This window comes from Pteropus alecto, unplaced genomic scaffold (genome assembly GCF_000325575.1).
Source record: "Pteropus alecto unplaced genomic scaffold, ASM32557v1 scaffold115, whole genome shotgun sequence".
Classification (NCBI taxonomy): Eukaryota; Metazoa; Chordata; class Mammalia; order Chiroptera; family Pteropodidae; genus Pteropus; species Pteropus alecto.
In genome coordinates, this window is record NW_006436814.1 from 3,166,393 (window position 1) to 3,189,018 (window position 22,626).

Consider the following 22,626-nt stretch of genomic DNA (forward strand, 5'->3'; position numbering starts at 1 on the left):
CCTCTACAGCGAGAAGCGTGACAGACGCAGGAACGCTGTTTGCGTTGGGAGACCCTTCCGAGCTGCCTGCGTGGAAGAGGGAGATTCTCGGAGGCAGTGCTTTTACCCTAACTTTGCTCCCTGGGCCCCAGGCATGTCGCGATCTGGTCTCAGCTGTGCCCTGGTTTGTGGGACCTTAGAAAAGTTGTTATGACCTCTACACTCAGGATGATGGGCAGAAGCAACAGATCTCACGGCACTGCACTGTGGCAGTACCACAGGAGGTCCCCAGCGGGACCCAGCAGTTTGCATTCTGGAGGTCTGGAGGGCGGGGTCTGCGAAGCTGTGGTTTAGGTCTGCATTTGGGAGCCACGAGATGAGGCTTGTGCGTGTAGCGTTCTTGTCAGCTTTGCGGTATATGCTGTGTTCTGCTCTAGCGTTAACACTGATGTATGACAACCTGTGTGACCCAGTCCTTCAGCTTGAGATGCGAGTGTATCTGATTCTGATTTTTTTTTCAACCCCCAAGGTTCCATCCGCTCTCATTTGCAGACAATATGTTACTCACTTTAGGCAAGTAACACCCTTTCTGCAGATTATCCCAGAACTTTGAGGCTTAGTCCGAGAGGTAGAAGCCATTCCTGCGTCTCATGGCATCGCTGCTGCTCTGCCCCGTGACAGGGATTCTAGGATTCCGCCATGCTTTGCTGACTCCTGGTTCTGCCGTCACCACGTGGAGCTCTGCACTTGGGCTCCAAGGGCACAGGTTATTTTTTGGTTCATGTGTGTATACTCAGAACCGGAACTGCAGGCAAAACCCCTGCCCTTCCCAGAAGCCCCTGGGCCCCTGGTATTAAGCAGAAATCACCAGCCCAGATTTCCCCGCCTTCCGAGGACGCTCCTTTTTGAAGACTTTGATAGCCTCTTCTGCCAGTAGAGTTTCCGTGATCCTATTTGATATCCCTAACTTTATATTTTTGGGAGCAAGGATTTGGGTTGTCACATCTATTTCCTCCTTGCTGGTTTCTTACGCTGATCAGTCAGGCCACTTCCTGGGACAGTCCTGTATTTTAAGGCCCTTTGTGGGTAGGAAGGCAGTCTCTAGAGTCAGCCCACTGTTCTCTCACAGTGGCCTGGACAAGCCTTGTTTAACTTTCAAAGCCTCAAAATGGGAGAAATAATAGTGCCAAACTTAGAATAATGGTGAGAATTAAATGAGCTATCACATATGTAGAACTTAGCTTAGTGCCTGGCACACGGCGAGCACCCTTTAAGTCTCCATGTGATTACTGCTGCTGTTATTAGGCGTCTGTGGCCACAAAAGTCTTCTTTCTAGCTGTTCCCCAGAGCCCTAAGTGCCTGTCAGTCAACTCTGTAGAACAAAGGTCCACAGAGTTGGAGGTTGACTTGCTCCTGGCAGATCTCACCAGCAATCTTAATCTCTGCCACCCCAGACCCCTGCACCGAACCGGTCCCACAGCATGGACACTAATTCTGCTTAGTGAATTGAATGTATTTCAGATGAACTTATGAACACAGAAAATAAGTGGAGGTAAAATATCGAATCTGTACAGAGCAAAGATACAAAAAGAGGGGCGTGAAGTAACAGCGTCTCTAAGTCGACAGCAAGAAATTTATCAAAAGCTTTATTTCAAACTGTTTACCATGAAAATATTAATGGCAAATTCTTATCAATTACTTCTGTAAGTACTGTTATCGTTCCCATATAATAGATAAGGAAAGAGACTTAGACTGGGGGAGTCATTTGCCTCAAACTACACAATTCCTAAGTGGTGGATTTCACCACAGGCAGTCGGAACCCAGAGCTCAGAGTGCTAACTAACCCTCACTTCAGATGTCTCCCCCTTCACCTTCACCCTGGACGTGGGTGCATTTTTGCATTTTAAATCAAATGAGGAAGAGTTTTGCTTTAAAATGGTAGAGGAAATAGATTGAGTAATTGGGAAATGGATTGAACATGCGGCGTCCACACTTCAGCTCTGATAGCCAAGTTCATTAGGCTCAGCAGCAGCCCGAGTAATCTTCACAGCTCAAAGCTCAGCGTTTTCCTTTGGTGTATCCTCATTATTCGCTGTGCAATAAACATTCTCTCTTCTTTTTCACTATAAGAGCTACATCATTTTTCAGTTTCCACAAGCTGGATTCAAGTAGCTCCCCAAAGTCCTTTAACATTTGTGACTGTTGGTGTACAAATGGTCGAAGCATTTGATCATCTTCCTAAAAAATAAAAAAATGGTAGTAGGCTCACATCATTAGAGGAAAAATTCTGAGTGTGTATGGGTGGGGTGACCAGTAAATTCTCCCTTTGGGCTAGAAAGCTGCATTTGAATGTCGCTGATGGAGGCTTGATGTCACCTGGGGGCACGCTTGGTTTCAGGAAGGCTGCCTGACTGACCCTTTAGTTACTGCCGGTCGGGATAATTGGTGAGATAATTCAAATCCTTCAGACCGGAATGGTATAGGTTCTTGTGATCCTGTAGAAGTCCCGAGGCTGGCAGAGGACCGTGCAGGGCGGGGATTCTCCCATGGGTAGGGTTGCCTGGTCAGGTGTCATGGCATCTCATTTTGGTTTCCTTCCCTGATTATCAGCGAAATGCCTGCTCAAGTACTTTATTAGCCACTTTTTCCAACATGTTTTCTGACATGTCCTTTTCTTATTTAAAAAGTAGTTGTTTATATATCCTGGATACTAACCTGTGATGGTAAATAATACAAATAGATTCTCCCCGTCTATGGCTTATTTTTAACTTTGTTTAGAATGTCTTTCATCTAACCATTTTTTCTTTCCTTTTTTATTGTGAGATATACGTACAAAAGAGGACCCAAAATGTACAGTCAAAGTGAACAACAAACCCACTCAAGAAAGAACTCTGCTCCTTAAGCTCCTCCTGGTCTCGCCCTCTCCCCCACCCCCCGAAACAACCACTAGCCTGACTTGTGTGATAGCCGTTTTCCTGCCTCCTAGAATGTAGCCCTGAACAGTAGATATTTTGCCTGTCTTTTGACCGTTTATGGAATCATACTAGATGGCATCTTTGTGACTTGAAGGTTTCAGTCAGCAGTATTAGTGAGTGACAGTGTTTCACAGTATAGCAGGTGCCGTAGTTTACCTATCTTCTGTGGATGCGCATTAGGATGTGTCCAGTTTGGGGATATTATGGAAGATGATGTTAAGAACAGCTGGTACAGATATGCAAGGGATTCTGCAATTTTTTCAGCTGGTCTCTAGTCTGAACCACAGAACAGAAAATGATTTGAGTGACTGTTTTCTCAATTCTCACAAAAATGGTGTATAATTCGTACCATCTTGATACGTAAGAAAGAAATTAATTCATGACATACATTGGATGCCTGAGTGAGGTGGTTCGCAAACTTCAGTTTAAAGCAGAATCACCCGGAGGGCTTGTTAAAGCACAGATGACCTGGCTCAGAGGTCTGGGGCAGGGGCCGGGGATTTGCATTTCTAACAAGATCTCAGATGATGCTGAAGCTGCTGGTTGGGGGACCACACTTTGAGAATGTCTGCATCAGGGTGTTAGGGCCAAATTCTCTGCAGAACCGGCTTCCTCTGTGGAGAAGAGTTGGATTGCAGTAGATGCATCATCAGCTCGTATTAGGTAGATGGCGAACAGTTTGAGTGGTCGTACCAATTTATATTCCTTTCAGTAGTGCATGAGAGTTTCTCTTGCTTCATATTGTCACCAAAACTTGCTATTTTCAGACTTACACATTTTTGCCAGTATGGCGGGTTTGTAATAGAATTTCATTGTGGTTTCAGTTAGTGTTTCCCAAACTATTAATGAGGTTATGCACTTTTTCATATACTCATTGGCCTTTTCCTGTTTTCTTGTTTTGCGAAGTTCCTATTCAAGTCCTCTGACCATTTTTTCTTTTGAGTTATCTGGTTTTTTTCTTTTTCTTTTTTTGGTTTGTAGTTTTTTATTTTGGACGTTGGTTTATTATATAACTTCTCTCATTCCTTTTGACTTTATTTTGGTATCTGGACCAAAGGTTACAATTTTAATATAGGTGAATTTATCAATCTTTTTCTTTAAAGCCGGGTGATTTTTGTGTCATGTTTAAGACATCTTTTCCCACTGCGAGGTCATGAAGACAGTCGGCTAACTTCTGAAAGTATTAGGGTTTTACCTTTCTCGTTTAGGTCTTTATTTCTCACTAACATTGATTTCTTGGAATAGTTTTAGTTAAGGTTCCAAATTCATTTTTCCTTGTTCATATTCTTAATTCTCCTAGCACAGTTTATTGAAAAATGCCACACTCATCTGCGGTTTCACCTCTGTCATATATTAAGACTCTGTTCCCAAGAGAATCCGTTTCTGGACCTTCTGTTCCTTTCCTTTGGTTATCTTCTCTATATTTGGACCAACACTTTACTGTCTATAAGAGCATTAAAATAAGCCTGGATATCAGGTAAGGCAAGCCTTCCTACCTTGTTTTTGGGTCTTGGTCTTGACTTGTCTTTGTTTTTGAAATTCCATCTGAATTATGGAATCATCATGTCAGATTCCATGACACTTGGTTGGAATGACATTGAATCTCAAGGAGACTTGACAGATTTATAATAGCATATCTCCCAAACCATAGAGACATGGCATGTTTCTCCATTTATTTAGATCTTTAACATCTCTCAAACAAGTTTTAAGTACTTCTCCATAGAAGTACATAGTGTTATGTTAGTTATAGGTCTGAGGACATCAGGTCCTCAAATGATGTCGTTTCATTCAATGTCATTGCATGATAATGTTGACGAGATGCTGTAGGAACTTAACTCTTACTTATGTCAATCAATTAGCCTCCGGTAAAACTGGTTTCATTGTGCGTTGTTTCACTTAAAGTCATAGAACCGATTGACAACATTAAGTGAGCACTTACTGTACTTCATATATTTGATGCAGTTATAAATGGTATCTTTTATTAAAATGTTTTCTGCGTGGTACTGTTATTTTCAAATGCAGTACATTTTTTAGATATTGATTTTGTATCCAACAACTTTATAATTCAATTTATAATTTCTTCTGGATTTTCTATTTACATAAATATGTCATCTGGGAATTATAACAGAGGCCGCCTGCTGTAATGGGACGGAGTACAGACTGTGGGGCAACCCTGGCTGGCCCTCCCTAGAGGTTACTTAACCTCTCTGTGCCTTAGATCCATCAACTGTAAAATAAGGCTACTAATAGGACCCACCTCCTAGAGTCATTGCGAGAGTTGAGTCAGTGACGGGAAAACTCTTCGTAAGAAGTGTAAGTGCTGTTGCTGCTGTGACCTGTTTTTCCCTTCTCGTCTTTCTACCTTGCACTTCCTGCTTTGCCGGACCGGCTAGAACCTAAAGTGCAGGGGCAAATACAAGTGCAGGTGGCTGGTGTCCCTGACTTCTTCCTGGTGAGACAGGGAGGCTTTCGGTGATTCACCAGCGAACATTATGCTTGCTAAGCGTGTCTGTGGAAGATCGCCTTTGTCAGACTAAGCAATGTCCATTTTGTTCCCAGTGTGCTTAGAGTTTTTATTATGGCGGGATGCTGAATTTAGCATATGTTTTTTTTCTGTTGAAGTAATCATGACTTTTCTCCTATAACATCTTGATGTGATGAATTACATTTATTTGGTTTTATAACGAGAAACCAAACTTGCATTTCTGGAATATTTTGTATATCGTAAAGTGAACGAATATCAATCCTTCAATAGCCGTGGAACCAGGCAGATGAACAGTAAATAGCCTGGAACCAGGCAGATAAACAGTAAATAGCCTGGAACCAGGCAGATGAACAGTAAATAAGAGAGCGAGAGCAAAGAGCAAGAGCAGACCTCACCCTGTTTGCTACAGGCCTCCACCTGCTGTTCTGCTTAAACACACACACACATCCCCAAGCTCAGGAAGCCGTTATATCAAATACATAAACTTAATGGAAAGAGATTCCTTCCTCCCGCCCCAGGATTCTGTCACTTACGGGAGGCTTATGACATCTCAGTTTGAGAAACTTCCCTCTTGCCACATTCATGCTTTGGTAGAACCCCTTAAGAGCTTTGGCAAATTCTCTGTCGTAGCTGGCTCGCTGAGTGCACGCTTGATCAAGCTCTCTGGCTGCTGGCGACGGCGCTGTCATCCCAGTTATCTTCAGGGTACTGGAAGGCTGATGTGCTGAGGTAGAAAGAAAAGATAACATTTCTTTATTCATCTATTTATTTACCCAAGGGATTTATATATTTATTTACCTTGGTGGCATTCTGCTACATCAGCATTTATCAGGCACCAATTTGGACTGCTTTTTTTATGAAGCAAGATAATGGATCGACTCGTGAAAAAGCTCATTTCTTAGAAAGACAAATACACATCCCAAAGGTAGGCATTTAGAGAGAAGCTAAACAACCAAGTCTTGAGCAGCCTCTCACCTCGCTGACCAGAACCAGTTTTTTCCAGTGATTCTTTGAGAAGCACATTTTCCTCGCTGAGAGCTCTGTTAATGCTTCTGAGCATTCCCGTCTCCTGTTCTAATCTGAGCAGCTTCAGATAAAGTTCTGACATCTGGGCTGATGCAGTCTACAAAAAATATGTCACTGTAGCCTTTTGCTGGGTTATTTGCATATCCTTTGAGACGCAATTTTTACTCCCATGTGAAAAGCAGATGGAACAGGGTGGGGAGTGGTGAGCAGGGTTTAAGCCAATCGAGGTACACAGGAGTAAATCAAGAAAATGCTCGTTAAGGGGAAGGAACATTGATGATCCCCAAGTAACTGTCATCTGAGATTTTCTAGTCGTTCGTGACGTCCATTTCAACATCACATAAATGTACACACCTGGCCTATATCTATCACCGTGGAAATTTTCTTGGTGTCCACCATGATGTGGCCTTCATCTGTGACCAGGAGGTCCAGCTGAGAGCAGCTCAGTTCGGTACAGCCTTCTGGAGTGTGGGGGAGACACCATCAAGGAAAGAAACATCTCAGTTTTCCAGCCCGAGTTGTGTGAGGAGGTGTTTGACCACATCTCCTGTGGACTAGAACCCAGGGACCAGGGGAAGATGGCTCTTGGCCACTGAGTCAAGGCCCTGACCACCTCCCTCCTCCAGCTCTGCAGCCCTGGATATACCGACATGGTACAGACCGAAGAATGTGCCATGCAGAAGAAAAAGTAACGTGGTACCTTGAAGACCCCATAAGTCAACAATGAGAGCATTTGTCTGTAAATAATTCAGAAACTCCTGAGATGCATTTAGGGCTGTAAATTGGACAGACTCTTCGATTTGGGGATTCATAATCTTCCACACAGGCTTGGTATATAAAGTATATGGAAGGTTATAAATTCTGTACCTGAGGAAAGAACAGAAAACAAAATATAAAACCAGGAGGGACACATTTGTAAAGAAAAGGATCAGATGAGCCAAAGAATTAGAGCCCGCATCTGTTAGATAGAAAAGATGACCTCTGACTGATTGTCCCGATGCCACCTCCAGCGCCTCAGGTATAAACATGAGTATCGCTACAGGGATAATATTAAATGTCTAACAAAAAATGAAAAGGGGTTTAATAGTTTTCACTGAGTCTAAAGTTGAAATTCATTTTCCATCTGTGGGGGCTGTTTTTTTGTCCTTCAAAGTCTTTATTGCTTTATCTTTTAATAACATCCTTTTAGCCTAATTAAGCCTATCTGGTGCTTCTGACGTGTTGTAATACAGCCCTTTCGTTTCCAGGTGAAAAACAAAACAAGAGTTATTCTTCTTAGAAAATATAGTGTTACTGGATATTTTTTCTGATAATTAAGATTTATGGCTCTGTTTGCTTCATTAGCTTAGAAGGGTCAGTACACACTGACCATGGTCCACCAGCCTAGAGGGACATGTGGCTTCTCTTTCTATTAAACAGGCGGGGAAACAGTCATTTTGGTGTTGAGCAAGTGGAGAAACTTAAGAAAATTTCATGTAAACTCATTTTTAAAACTTGAGGAAAGAGTCCCTCCCACGGGGCCCACAGGCTCGTGGCTCGTGCACAGCGGCTCTGCGGGGCGGGGCGGGCCGGTGGTACCCCATCTGAATGCCCCGCTCTGCATCTTCCTTTAGCCACTTGGCGCCAAGGCACCGCACAATGCGAATCTGGAAATCCATCCTCTTGCCCAGCAGCTCCAAAGGGTCAATAACCACATCTTCCTCACCACAGGCTCTAGAAACAGAAGCGGTGAACATTGATCCCAGGTTAGCCTGGACCCAAGCAAGTTAGGATTGTGATGTCAAAGGGGATTATGTAGACTCCTTAAGAAATGGCCAAGTTCACTGAAGAAGGAAGAATAGGTAAAATATCCAGCTGGAGAATTCATTCAAGAGACAGTTACCGAGAGCCCACTCTATGCTGGTGCTTCCAGGTCCATAGACCTTCTCAAGGAAGAGACGGGAATATAAAAGCTTCATGCAATATGCACCCAGACGTGGGTGCCAAACGCGCAGTGAAGATCTAGGTAGGTCCCCACGGGGGCAGAGGGGCTGCTACCAGGGAAAGCCAGCTGCTGCCCAGATACAGCCTCTCAACGTATTTTCCCTGGTGAACTGTGGACACCTCAGAAACCCATTCAGACAGCTTTCCGACGGGACCGTGCTCACATCGGCTAAGCTCTGTAAACTAGAATGCTACCTCATTAATTTGCAATGGGGGATGAAACCAGCAGCCTAGAGGCCTAAGGTAGCCAAATGACCAGAAAGTCGCTCAGAGTCCCGATAAAGACAGTGAGTCGGTGGTCAGCTTGGTGTCTCAGTCATAGGACCTTGTGGGTCTTTTGCTCCCTCCTCGAGCCTGATTCCTCTTCACAAAGACAGAAAGATTGCACTGGGTGTCTGAGGACCCTGGCACCCAGACCAGACCCCGCCCCGCCAGCCTCTGCTTGGATTTCCCGAGAGACTTGAGCTTTTATAAAAACCGCCTAGACCGCTTACAGCCTAAAGAGAGGAAACATGAGATATCCTGAAAGGAGGGTAAAAGGTAATGGAGTAGAGCTCCAACAAAGCCTGTACCCACAGAAAGGTCTGATACCAGCGTAGGAGGCCAGTTAGCACACAAAGACACCTCAGTGCCTACCTGGAGAAAAGGGACAAAGAAAAGATCTGAGCCTCTGCCAGGGGCGGAGATGGGTGTGCTTTCTGCTTCTGACTCTTGGGCCTCGTCAGCATGGGAAAGATGTGGCCATGCCATACCTCAGGGTCCCAGGGAGGGCTGTGGGGGAAGGGCCTACAGCACACCTGGCTGCTCTGCTCTGAGGGCCCATCGTTGGGAAGCGACCTAGGTCATTGGTTCTTGTCCAAGGTTCCTCCTACTCCTGCTGCCTTGCAGGATGCACTCATTCCTTTGGTCCCCAGGGCAGTGCCGAGCTGCTTCAATGCTCCTGGGCATGGATTTTAGATATTCAGGTCAGCTGATTTGGTTGCCATCGTAAAAATCAGACTTGATGAGGCCAAATCATGAATGAATGAGCTCATTAATTTGTCTTATGAACGACCTCTTCGAGGTTCCAAGCTGACCGCTCCCTGCAGGAGAACTCAGCTTGCTCCAAGTGTTCTACGTGCGACAGACACAGAACCAGGCAGAGGGGCGAGGGAGAGACCTACCGTCCTGCCGGGGAGCAGGGGGTTATGTGGATATGCAGCACTGCCTCCTCCAGGCCGTCGCAGTTCAGAAACTCCGCCTGCTCCTCGAATTTCATGCAGTAGGCAAGCGGCTGGAGCCAGATGTGAGCAGAGCCCAAGTGGACGACCTGGACAGGATCCCAGAATGGGTCATCTTCCTGAACCACATGGCTGTCTTCTCCATCTAGAAAGCGCTGGTAAAGTTCCTCCATTAGGAATTTCCTATTGATAAACTTGGCTTTGGACCAAATCCACACCTGGAAACACCAAGGTAGGTCACCGATATTTTATTTCATTTACTGCTCTAATAATCCATTCCTATGATTTTTTTCCCAGCATGCTCCCTCCAATGGGCTGGGTTTTGGGGTACCCGAGACCACATAACACTCTCATCAAACTTAGCTGTGGTGAGCTCCTTCGAGGGCACCACACTCATTCCTGACCCGTTACTCCTGCGTTGCTTGAATTGCTGGATCCCAGGAAATGACTCGAGGAGACGACGAAAGAGCTAGAACTCTCCCAGGAGAAATGAGGGTTTGGGGCGTGTGCTACACAGAATAACGGTCCTCAAAGGTATGCATGTCCCAGTCTTCAGAACCTGTGAATATGTTACCTTTCATGGCAAAGGGGGATTAAGGTTGCCTATCACCTGACCTTAAATAGAGAGAGTAGCTTGATTTATCCAGGTCGGCCCAACATAATCGCATGGGCCTTAAACGTGGAAGAGGCGGGGAGAAAAGAGGGTCAGAGAGAGAGAGATGTGACGAGCAGGGTCAGAGAAATGCCATGTGGCTGATTCGGAAGATATAGGAAGATGGCCACGAGCCAAAGAATGCTGGTGACCTCTAGGAGTTTGAAAAGGCAAGGAAACAGGTTCTCTCCGAGCCTCCAGAGAGGCTCAGCCAACAACACCTTGCTTTTAGCCTGGTGAGGTCCACGTTGGAACTGAGATCTACAGCAAGCACTACAAGTAATAAGCCTGTATGGCCACGCCTAGTGAGCAGAAAAATCCAGGGCGAGAACCCGCCACTGTCTGCCCCTTCACTGGGTGAGGGACGGGGCCTCTGTACCAACGCTGGCTACTGAGAGAGGACAAAAGCATAAGCCACAGTTAGGGGCTCCAGTGAGAAATTTTCTTGACCATAAATGTCACATCAGAAGTAGGTACCAGGTAAAACTTCCAACTCCTCTGAGCAACTTGGAAAAAAAACAAACAAACCCCAAAACTAACAGATATGTCATTCTTTCAAGTGTTATGTATCTCCATTAAAAAGACCTCTTCCGGACACTCAAAAGACTTCATCTTTCTCTGTTTGCATCAAGTAAAGTGCAGAACACAGTAGCCCTCTCCCAGACTCTCCAGAAAGACTGCGAACCTGGCTGGGGCAAACTAAGATAATGGGAATGTAGGTAATGAACTCAGGCACTGTGTCATTACTCGTGGTACTGGTCGTAGGCCCTGTGACAGGTAAAACTGATGTTATCCTTGGCAGGTCAGCGAGGCTGAGTGGAACAGGCTGGGGAGCTGTGCTGACCTCCATCCTCGGGTGACCTGCAGGCTGGCACAGAGGCTCCCTGGCTGGATGCGTTTCCACCTGAGCCAACAGCTGTCGGGCAGACATTGCTGAAAAGCAGCTGCAAGCTGGCAGCATTTCCCATTAGAAAACCCTCGCCAGCCCTCACACGGCCCTGGCTTGCTCCTGCACTTGTCTGTGATGTGTGACTCTAAAAGTCACATCAAAGTCCCTGGGGACACTGTCTCCTCCCTGCAGCTGCCGCTGCACTCATTATCCCTGTGGTCTGGGGTGGCGGGTGCAGGGAGGGACATTTACAGGATCCACCACCCAAAAGTGCCCTCCCGCTTGTACCTGGAGCCCCCTGCTGCTCGCCACCAGTCTGGTCTTTCGGCCTTCAAAACCCACACGCACACAAAGCGTGCCAAGAACTACAGGAAGGTGCCACCAGCCTTTCAGAGGGCTCCTGAGGAAGGGAAGGCTTCTTCTGAGGAAAGGTCACTGGTACTTTTAAGGGGCAAAAATGGACAACCTTGAAAGTGACCGATCAGTAAGATTAATCTCTGCATGAGAAAAGAGAAAAAATCACCACGAAATTAATTAGTGCCCAGTCCCTTAAAAGCGAGCCCAGAGTCGTTTACGCAGAAGCAGTCCTGTCAAATGGTCGTCTCTGACCGAGACAGGGATGCTGGGTTAAAGGAAAAGAACGTGTCTCAAAATGTATCCTGGCCTCAGCTTTCCCAGATGACATGCTCAAGGGTAAAGTGTGAAAACACTGTCTCGTGTTCTATTTCCGGTAGTGGCAGGCTGTGTCATTCAGATAACCCTTCTGCTAAGAATAAAAAAAAGGCCAAATAAAATGTTTGTCAAATCACTTTAAGTTCTAATAATAAATAAACAGTGAAAAACAGAACTACGTGGAAGAAAGTCTTTAAAAATTAAAAATCTCCATAAAATAAGATCTGACAAGATGGTAGGAAACTGCCAAAGCAAACCTGGCCGCAGAGAGAAACGCAGAACATCAGATCAGCAAAGCTCCTTTGCCCTGATGTCGTTTGTCAGAAAACAAACAAACAAAAGCGCATACGCTGGGGTTCAGCTCTAAAGGCCTCATGGGACATGGCACAGAAGTCAATGCTGACCTCCTCCAGGTCGGGGGGTCTTACAGGAGACCTTCCTACATCACACTGAGACCCCTGAAAACTACTCTGGGAGTGTGAGGTGAGCCAGCATCACACATGCTCCTATGGACTGAATGTGCCCCCCAAATGGAAATGCTGGCACCTCCCCCGCAACGTGATGGTACTAGGAGGTGGGTCATTAGGGTGCAGCCCGCAGGCATGGGATTAGTGTTCTCGTGAAGGAGACCCCAGGGAGCTTCTTTGCCCCTTCCGTCATCTGAGGACACGGAGAGAAGATGGCCATCTTAGGAACTAGGAAGAAGGTTCTCGACAGACACGGGGCAGCTGGCCCCTTGACCTTGGACTTCTCAGCCTCCAGACCTGTGAGAAATGTTTGCTCTGTGAACCACTCAGTCTTCGGTGTTTTGCTATAGAAGCCTGAATGGACTAAGGCATATGTGTCCCCTTTCCTCCACCCCAGGAGAAGAGGAGGAGGGAAAAGTCTCAGAAGTTTGGGCTCCGGAGTGGCCCGTCCTTGGGTGGTCCCCCAGGCATTCACGGCCTGGGGGCCAGTTACACTCACACAGAGATCTTGGGGGCCCCAGCAAATGGCAGACACTAGTGCAAAACCTCTCAAACCGAGTGGCGAGTACCCAGGTCTTCACTATATAACGTGAACACGCACACTTACAGTCTTTTCCCTGTGTTTGTCATATTTCACTACTTTAAAAAGCTTTTCAAACCTGATCTTGACCCGGAAAATTTTGGCAACTTGAGGGCAATAAGCAGAAAAGTTAAACCCAGAGGAGCCTCCGTTAGTTGCTCAGTAGAGCACATCATCCGATGACAGCAAGGTCCCCAGTGTGGCCAGCCACACATTCCCTACAAGACTCGCTGAAGACTTGGGAGGGAGCAGCCCACTTGAAGGTCACCTGAGAACTAGGGGCACATCCTCTGCATCTGGCTAGAGGGCTGCTCCAGTAGGTGACATAAGGGACATATGCAAGGGACACCAAAAGATAGGCCCAGTCTGTTAGGCAGAGGGAGAGGGAAATGGGTCTTAAGTTCCTAAAAAGGACCTTCGGGACAGTGGGCAATACCAAGCACGGGGACGGGTCAGCCAGTGGGGTTGTGAGACAGCCTTTTCTGGATTCTTAGTGAAAGTGGGGATTTTCTTATCACTTCAGAATGGCAGATTTCCCCTCAACACTCTTCTCTCCCTCCCTCTCTCTCATATGTACACACGCACGCACGCACGCGCGCATATGGACACCATTATTAGTTAGATAAACATCCAGGCTCCCTTCTGATGCTAAAGCCTTTGAGTGACGTTAAAAATAAAAAGCGCTAGACATGGACAGTTAGGAAAGTCCCCAGGCCTCGGTGCTGCGTGGGAGAGGGACGCCAGAGGGGACACATGGCGGAGGGGTCCCCTCTCCCCTGAGTCCGTCCCCCAGAGTCCCAACTCACACGGGGAACACAGCTCGGGCCTTCGCTGGATCTCCACAGGCTGTAGCCAGGGAAACTAACCTTGTCCCCAGGAAAGCTCCTCGGGACCCCTTATGGAGGCTCACGCCTGTCCCCAGAGGCAGCCTCACCTCGTGAGTCCTTTGGTTGGTCACTTTCACCATGACCTCTTTTTGTAGGTCACAGCCCCTGGAATCTGATGACGCTAAATTCTTCACTTTCAATTCCATTTTAAGTTCCTGGTGGGAGAAACACGTCTCACTACATAATTCTGCATTTGTCATCCTACAGCATCTTCGCTATTTCTTTTTTGTTCTTTCCACGCTCAGACTTTCTAAAAAAAGATGGTCCAGGCCTGGCGCCTTGCACTTCCCACCAGGAAAAATGATGAAGCATCAGAATTCCTCAGCGATATCCAGGAACCAACACCTGTAAGCCTCACCGGAGTGATGAAGTCTCTTATGAGTTTCCTGGTGATTGGATCCCGTGTCCCCAGGGGCTTCTTGGTGACATAGAAGCCACCGAGGTACCCAGAGAGACCGCCCTGGAGGACAATCTGGGATGGGATGTTGGTCTGGGGTCCTTGTGGTCCTGTTGGCTGTGGTGGGCCAGAGTGGAAGGAATGGCCCCTCGTGGCCGGGGCTGGGAAGGCCTGGGTGTTGGCCCAGATTCTGTCACTAGCTCATGGGGTCTGGGGCAAAGCACCTCACCTCTCCAGGCCTCTCTGTCTGTGGCATGAAGCCACTTGGGGGCCGTGGGAGTGAGGGGATCTCCAGGGTCCTTTCTGGACCTGACATTACGCCATTCTCTAGCTCTTACCTTCTTCAGCTCCTCGCTCATTTGATTTGCTTCTGCAACTAGTGGCATCAGTTTGACGTAGTCCTGGAACACAACCAGGACACTGGGATCCGCTTTCCCTTCTCCTCTGTCCCCAGCGCCTAGGAAAAAATCAGAACGTAAGTGAAAGCCAGTCCTTTGTTCTGGGGTCCTGTTCAGCCATGAAGAAACTGATATGCTCATTGGTTCCTTCATTTAGTCATGTAATTATAAAAAAAGAACATAAATATAAATGGAGGAAAAAGATGCTGCTTGGCCTTTATTTAAGTAGTTGCTCATCTCAACCCATGTGTGTCGACAGCATCGTGACAGGAGGCTCTCTGCCTCGGGTTGCCATTCTTGGTCTCAGAGTCCTGGACCCAAGGTGGCTCCAGACCGTCCTGGGAGGGGGCATGGGGGAAGGTGGCTGGAAGGAAGGTCTGGGGATTCATCCTGAAGCTGCAGCTGGCACAGCAAGCAACCTGTTCTTACTTGGATTCTACTGGGGGGGCGGGAGGGGGTGGCTCGGAGGAGGGGAACATGGAGACGGTGGGAGAGCGAAGCCCCTGCCAGCTTGGCACTACCCCGGCCAGGAACTCTCAGCCCGTGGGTTCACACTGCCCTCCACCCTGAGGTCTCACTCCCCAGAACGGCCCTCGGTCTGCCCGAGCGAGGCTTCACTGGGTGCTGAGCACCTTCAGCCCAGGGTCTGGGGCCTGTTCGACCTCCTTGTGCCACCGGCCCTGGTCTGGGAGGCAGGTGTGCAGTCTGCCTCGTGAATGAATAAATGAATAGACAGAGTATTCTGGCACCAGGCTTGGTAGGGCAGTGTCTTATTTGCTTTGGGCCATGAACATCAGAAAAGAACAAGGAGGTAAATTTCAAATCAATTTGTTTTGCTAAAATTGTGAGGAGGGTAAAAACCTCTAGGGTAGGGAAAAGGGAGGAACTGTCTTGCACACGTGTGGGTACATCCCGCTGCTCCCTGCCCAGGCTGTTAAGGCGGGTTCGGGCAGAGCAGGTGGGCTTGGAGAAAGTGTGGGTGCTGTGCTCCTCCCGCAGCCCAGCCCAGCCCAGCACAGGCCGGAGAGAGAGGAGGGGAAGGCTGCTCAGGAGCCTGCATCCGACGCCTGGGGACGTATCTGACTCAAAATCTCCGGCTGTAATTTCTTCTAGGCCAGAACTGGGCGTGGCTCATCGCCATCTCTCCAGCTCTAGCTGTTGGGCCCCCCGATTCTGGAGGCGCGGGATGGGGTTACAAGGGAGTGAGGCGCACGGATCCTGGCCTGCCCTCCCCTGGGAGGGTCCTAATGTCCAGGGCATGGAGCTCCTGGAGTCGGAGTGGTCTCAGACAGGACAGAGTGTGCTATGTGGGGGCCGCTGTGGTTAATCTCATTCGTCATCATTTGTTGGACAAATCCTTACTGAAGGCCCACAGCTAGGCAGTGTCATCAGGCTGTGGGGATGCAGAAGTGAGCAAGCGCCCGTCAGCTCCGTGAGGGCAGGGCACTGCTCTGCTCGCTGCTGGATCCCCAGAACTTAGAACCATGTCTGGCGCATAGTAGGAGCTCAATAAATACTTGTTGAACGAAAGGAGATATAAATGAATGGATGAACAGCAGAAAAAAAAAAATCCCAGCTAGAACTTACATTCTCATGTGGAAAAATAGATAAGAATCAAGTAAACGAATAGTATAATTTAAAAATGTGACAAAGTGAGAAAGAGTTACCTAGATGAGTATAAGAAATGGGAAGATCTATCTGAGGAGGGATTAGAGCTGAGTGATAAAGGTGAGAATGAGCCGAAGAGGCGGAGAAAAACGAACAGCAAGTGCAAGGGCCCTGAGGCAGAAAAGGGCTCAGTGTGTTTGATAAGCAGAAAGGAGACCAGTAAGGTTCAAGGTGAGGTATCAGTGTGCACCGTGGTTTCACAGATATAGATAAAGCTATAAATATGTTTGGGAGATGTACATCTGTCTGTCAGTATAGAGCTATAGAGCAGTTTGCACATGTAGCACCAGGTCCTGCCTTACAAATGCCATTCTCCCCCGAAAGGAATCAGGACCCCTGGAGAAACGACTGACTCCAGCGCTGAGACTGAGGACCCATGAGATGAACCTGGAGTGTTTTTTATGCCAGAAAGTAAGCCAGAGCTTCAAGCATGAGGAGGACGTGCCAGAAGGACGCAGAATCCAGATGGAAGGACTCCTACCGGCCAAGTCCGGGACCATTCGCACATGAAAATAAATCATGAAAGCAACAAATTTTAATCCATTGAGTTCATCTTGACAGAAATGAATGAATAGATTTAAAAAAGTAGGAGAGAAAATGTTTTTCTTATGTTCGAAAAATTTCAAGTAAATATAGAAGAAATGGTGGCACCCAAAACTCAGTATTGGACGAAAATCATCATAATAATTAATCCAAGAAAGAAGATCAAAGGGTGATAAAACTAGTGGCCGAGAGTGTGATGAGGTCTAGGATATCTACATTTCAGTCTCTCCCCATAAAATATTTATTACTTAAAAAGAGAAAATTACTAACTTTAAGTGGAGAAACCTGGCGGTGACCCCCTTAACCAAGCAATCACAGTTAACGTCACCAATGATGGATAGTGCGACACCGTGTGCCTCCTGACACAGAAGACATAACATCACTGTAGTGGTGTCCTTGCCCAAAACCTGTAACCTCAATCCAAACGTGAGGAAACATCACAAAGACCCCAACTAAGGAACGTTATACAAAAAACTGCTCTTTATTCCTCAAAAATGTCACGATCATAAAAGACAAAGACGGACCTGATGGATCACATCAGATTTAAGGAGACCGGAGAGGCGTGATGACTAAATGTAACATGTGGTCCTGGGTCGGACCCTGGACCCAAATTTTTTTTATAAAGGACATTATTAAAATAATTAGTTAAATAAGAGTAAAATTCATAGATTAAATAATAATCTTATATGAATGTTAACTTTCTGATTTTGATCATTGTACTGTAGTTTTTCGTAAGAGAACGACCTTTTCCTTAGGAAACATACGATGAAGTGTTTAGGGATAAAGGAGCATCACGTCTGCAACTTATTCTCAAATAGTTCAGAAAAAAATTACATATATACCTGTATCTCTGCACACACATAAAATAAAACAAATATAGTAAAATGTTAAAATGGAAATTTTGAGTGAAGCGTGTATGAGAGTTCTACGCATTACTCTTGAAACTTTTCTGTACATTTCAAGAAATTGTTTCAAAATTAAGAATTACCCACAAACGCTTGCTTCCCCGCCAGGGGCCAGGGGCCAAGTGTGCACGCTTGAGCACTGACAACAGACTGACTGACAACTCTGACTTCCTGGTGGAGACGCAGCGGGGACTGTGCCCAGGGGCAGAGCCTCATGATGACCACAGAAAGGTTTCAGGTGCAAAGAGAGAACTATCAAGAAAAATCATCCAAAACAGGGAAGTAAGACAAAAGGATGCTGCCCGTCCTTTAAGTGTCATAGCGGGGCCTTGCGTCAGGATTCTCTGACACCCTAGGAGAATGTACCATTACGTACAGCAATCGCCTCTTACCCATGGCTTCACTTTTCCACGGTTTCCATGACCCACAGTCAACTGTGGTCTGGAAATACTAACCTAAGAATTCCAGAAACAAACCATTTCTCAGTTTTAAATCGAGCACGATTCTGAGCTGCGTGATGAAATCTGGAGCTGGCCCGCCCCGTTTCTCCCGGGCCGTGAATCCTCCCTTTTCCCAGCGTATCCACGCTGCATATGCCACCTGCCCCTCAGTCACTTGGTAGCTACCTCGGTTATCCGACCGTCCGTCGGGGTATCATAGCGTCTGTGATTGAGTAACCCTCACAGTAGCCTGATGCTCCGTCACAAAGCCGGCCTGTGTCATTCACCGCACCTTGTCTCATCACGTAGGCACTGTCACCCCACTTCACCACGGTAAGACATTTTAAGAGAGTGACCACATTTGCATAACTTTTGTTACGGAACCTCATTATAATTGTTCTATTTTATTGTCAGTCATCGCTGGTAATCTCTTACTCTGCCTGATTTATAAACGAAACTTTCTCAGAGGTACATTTGGGGGAAAGCACAGTATGCACAGGGCCTGGTACAGTCCGTGGCTTCAGGCATCCACTGGGGTCTTCACACATCCCTGCGGATAAGGGGGGGGTGACCGTACTTACTACTTACTACTGATTAGGGCCCGGACTCTGAGCCCTTAGATAGTAATTTGTACAAGATGGGCAAAGATGGTTTTCGTCTAGTAGAGGGTCATCACCCTGAGGGCCGTTCATTGCTTTGGGAGACAGCCATCTCAGTCGGCATTCTTCCGTCTCTACTGCATTGATGAGGGAGATAGTTTAACGAATTAAATATGTCTTTGACATGTAAATTATATTTTAACTTTCTATACATTGTACTTTGACACAGTAAAAGGCTGTTTTCTTAAGGAAAGCAGCTGCTTTTCAGAGCGGCCCCGGGCGGATGCCAGCAGGCAGGGCGCGGGGCTGCTCACCCAGCTGGTCCACACTCACTCCCTCCGCAGCCGCTCTCTCCAGCTGGAAAAAGTCGTAGTCGAACCTGCTCAAGTCCTCGCCGCCTCGCTCCCAAGGAAACCCGACGTAGAGGTAGGCGCTGTTGGATCCCAGGATGATGCGGTCCTAGGGAGGAGACGGTCAGCTCAGAGGGATGACGTGGCCCTCGGACGAGGGGGTGAGGACAGCCTGCTCCAGGAGGGCCAGGTCCCCCGCCCCGCCCCGCTGGGGGCACAGGTGCTTCTGCAGAGTGTCAAGGAGGCCTGGCTCCCACCGGGGATTAGCAGAGTCCTTGTCCAAGGGAGCTATTTGAGGTGAAGCTTCCAGGGTGGGAAGTTTCACGAGGCAAGGAACAGAGCCCCCGAGGTCAGTGTGACCTGGAGAAGTGCGTGCAGAGCAGTGAGGCCAGGGGAGGCAGGGAGAGGGGACAGACACCCCACACGGGTGTTGCAAAAGGGGGTTCACCGGAGGATTGCCAGCAGGGGCGGCCTGTCCAGCTTGCTTGTGTAAAAGGCTCTCTGTAGCTGCAACGTGGAGAATGGACTGGGGAGGGGACCGGGCTAGGAGGAGCCCTGTGGTGCTGGGGACGTGGGCTGGGGTGCGGGGAGGGGTCAGAGAGCCCGATGTTTGCTGGGTACCACGCGGTCCCTCCCAATAGCAGGCTTTTAAAAATCTAAAGTGTCCAAACGTTAGAGCTTGACGGGGTCTTGGTGCTCATCTAATTGGCCCCTCTGTTTGTAGGTGAGGAGTCAGCTCTCCCGGCTCCACAGCTGTGACACGTCATTATCGTCACTCTCGTGCTACCACAGCACAGGGACTAAAGGCAGGTAACCCCCAGCCCCACCCAGCCCCCACTCTAGCGCTCTCTCTGGGCGGCCTTAGGAAATCCTGTGGGCTCGCAGGAAAGTTTACCAAATGTTGCAGCTTCGTCTTGGTGGCGATGGGCACCCCGTTAACAACAACCTTGCATTTGCCATGTGGAGTGACTGTCACTTTACCATCTGAATTTGTGAAGGAAGCGTGTTTATCCGAAATTCTAAAAAGACAAGAATTTGTCTAAGTGATCCACAGAATTGTGATTTTAGCAAACGGTTTAGGTCGTTCCGTCTCATTTGCACACTGAAGTGAGATCGCCAGCTGCTGGTGGGGGGGGGGGGGCAGAAAGCATCTGTGGGGCTCCCGCGTGCTGTGGCCCTCGGTGGGTGGGATGGAGAAGTGGGTGCAGAGGGACCCTGCACACGGAGTGGGAGACAACCAAGCAATCCTCGTATTAATAGAGCCAACGTCAACTGAGTGCCAAGAGCTGCCAGACAGAAGCTGAGGTCACAGGGGTCAGAGCTAGAGGCGGGAACCCTCCCTGGGTGGTGGGACTGATGGAGGAGAAAGATGTGTCAGGGAGACTTGGGAGGGCGACGATAATGAGCCTTTACAGGGCAGTTTAGTTCTATTTCTGGGTCTTTATTATACAAATCCAGACTTTATCTAAGATTTGAGGCTGCCTATCAGAGCTGTCAGATTGTCTGCCCCTAGGTCATCTGTGTGTCTTGAATGATCTAGGCTGTTCTAGAACGTTCCTGGACTCCTTGGCTGTCATGGAATGTTCTGGACATTGTGATGCATGTCCGACCATAGTCCTTGTTTACTTGGGGCCCAGGGATCCTGTGGGAGAGTTCATCCACTTATACCTGAGTGTTAGACTGGGGGTCCCCACAGGAAGTGCCTGATAAGGGAGATGAGGGGAGCCCCCTGGAAGAATTGAGAGAAAGGGCTGGAAGCTGGTGGTGCAGGGTGAGGCGGCACCAACTGGCCCCTCAGTCAGTACTGACGCCCACCCTACACACCGCCCCCAGGGCCCGTGTGCCCAGGGGGTTTGGGGTTGGGGGCTGAGGTGCAGGGATGGTCAGTAAGGCCTCGCTCTGTAAGAGCTGATAGCTGAGCAAGCCTAGTGGCCGGAAATCTGTGGGCAGTCAGGACGCAGTGGTCCTGGAAGGAGGAGAGGCTGCCCCAGAGCAGAGGCCCCCCGAGTAGAGAGGCCACAAAGGTGGGAGACAGCTCTGAGCTTATGAAACCCACCACAGGGCTCCACGGTGGCTCCACAGGGGCTCCTTGGGGAGGGGAGCACCTCAAAGTCTGGGCTTCCCGTTAGTCCAGCAGTGAGGGCTCCAGACACGGTGATCTGAAGATGCTTTTGCTTTTGGCAGTGACCGTGAGAGGCCTGTAATATGCCTGTCCTTTACATCTTTTCATTTCCGGGACAGATCTATTACTGTCTATTTATAGTCTAGCAACTGACTTGCCCTTTTCTCCCAAGATCAGAGCTAAGGAGACAAAGCGAGAGAAGCAGGAGGTTGTTTGGGTGAGAGCGGGAAAGCCCGGAGCCTTCCTGAAGCTTCCGGAAGCGCCAGAGAGGGTGGCTGAGGAAGGGCTGGTATTTCATGTTCTTGGTTGTCCCGCAAAAGTCTCTAATGCTGGACAAAGACAGTTTGTGTAAACTCACCCCAGACCTTGAAGACTGATGGCATTTGAAGCAGCTCGACCAGCATCACATGAGCCTGAAAAGAATTAGGATAAGTTATTTTCAAAAGTTTTCTGGATCTGACCTTAAGTTAACACGGCTGATGTTGGGGAGGTGCCATTTTCTTTCCAATAGGATGGCGTGAAGGGAATCCTCCACCGGGAGTTTTAATCATAATGGTACTTGGACATCACCTTGGCTTATAGATAATTGTTTTACTTTCTGCCTTTTTTGTGGGATTCCTAACCTTTTCAAAGTTTCACCTCTTCATAAGTAATTCTGGAGGAAGAGCTGTTGAGTCCGAGCCTTATGAGATGCCCCAAAGCCCGGCCACAGGGAAAGTCCTGGTCTGTGAGGCTCCGTTTCTGTCCAGTGACTGACCCTGAGGACAAGGCCAAGAGCGACACCTGGACCTCCTGGGGTCTGTCCCCCTCTGCCATCCACACGAGCCTTCTCCTGTCTTGGGTGCTCTCAGGGCTAGGGCGGGGAAAGCTAGCTGTTACCACGACACCAGTGCCATTTTCCAGTGATTGGATGGATAAACAGAACATGGCACACACGTGCAAGGGAGTGTGGTTCAGCCTTAAAAAGGAAGGAAATCCCGGCACGTGCTACAACATGGATGAGCCCTGAGGACGTACATTATGCTAAGTGAAGTATGCTAGCCGCAAAAGACAAATACTGTAGGATTCCGCTTGTATGAGGTACCTGGAATAATCAAAATCACAGAGACAGGAAGAAGGATGGTGGTTGCCAGGGGCGGGGGCGGGGGCGTGGGGAGTCACTGTTTGATGGGGACAGAGTTTCAGTTGGGAAAGACGAAAAAGTCGTGGGGATGGCAGGGGTGATGCTTGCACAACAATGCGAATGCACTTAATGCCACTGAACTGTACGCTTAAAAATGGTTGTCATGGTGTATTTTATGTTATACATATTTTACCGCAATAAGAAAGGAAGGAAGGAAGGAAGGAAGGAAGGAAGGAAGGAAGGAAGGAAGGAAGAAAAGAAAGAAA

General features: G+C 48.0%; 1 protein-coding gene across 1 annotated transcript in view; it reads right to left on the reverse strand.

Moving 5' to 3' along the window:
* Positions 1-1,850: 1,850 nt before the first annotated feature.
* The window catches only part of LOC102888336 (kinesin-like protein KIF28P), a 60,898-nt gene continuing 40,122 nt past the window's right edge, over positions 1,851-22,626 (reverse strand). The window contains exons 11-22 of the mRNA XM_015591269.2: positions 21,596-21,650; positions 20,011-20,134; positions 19,080-19,224; positions 14,551-14,669; positions 13,863-13,970; positions 9,612-9,886; positions 8,044-8,178; positions 7,166-7,332; positions 6,820-6,926; positions 6,424-6,562; positions 5,973-6,163; positions 1,851-2,217 (exon numbers count right to left, since the gene is read on the reverse strand). Coding sequence (XP_015446755.1) covers positions 2,065-2,217; positions 5,973-6,163; positions 6,424-6,562; positions 6,820-6,926; positions 7,166-7,332; positions 8,044-8,178; positions 9,612-9,886; positions 13,863-13,970; positions 14,551-14,669; positions 19,080-19,224; positions 20,011-20,134; positions 21,596-21,650 — 1,718 coding nt within the window. The 3' untranslated portion in view covers positions 1,851-2,064. The remainder of the gene's footprint in view (positions 2,218-5,972; positions 6,164-6,423; positions 6,563-6,819; positions 6,927-7,165; positions 7,333-8,043; positions 8,179-9,611; positions 9,887-13,862; positions 13,971-14,550; positions 14,670-19,079; positions 19,225-20,010; positions 20,135-21,595; positions 21,651-22,626) is intronic.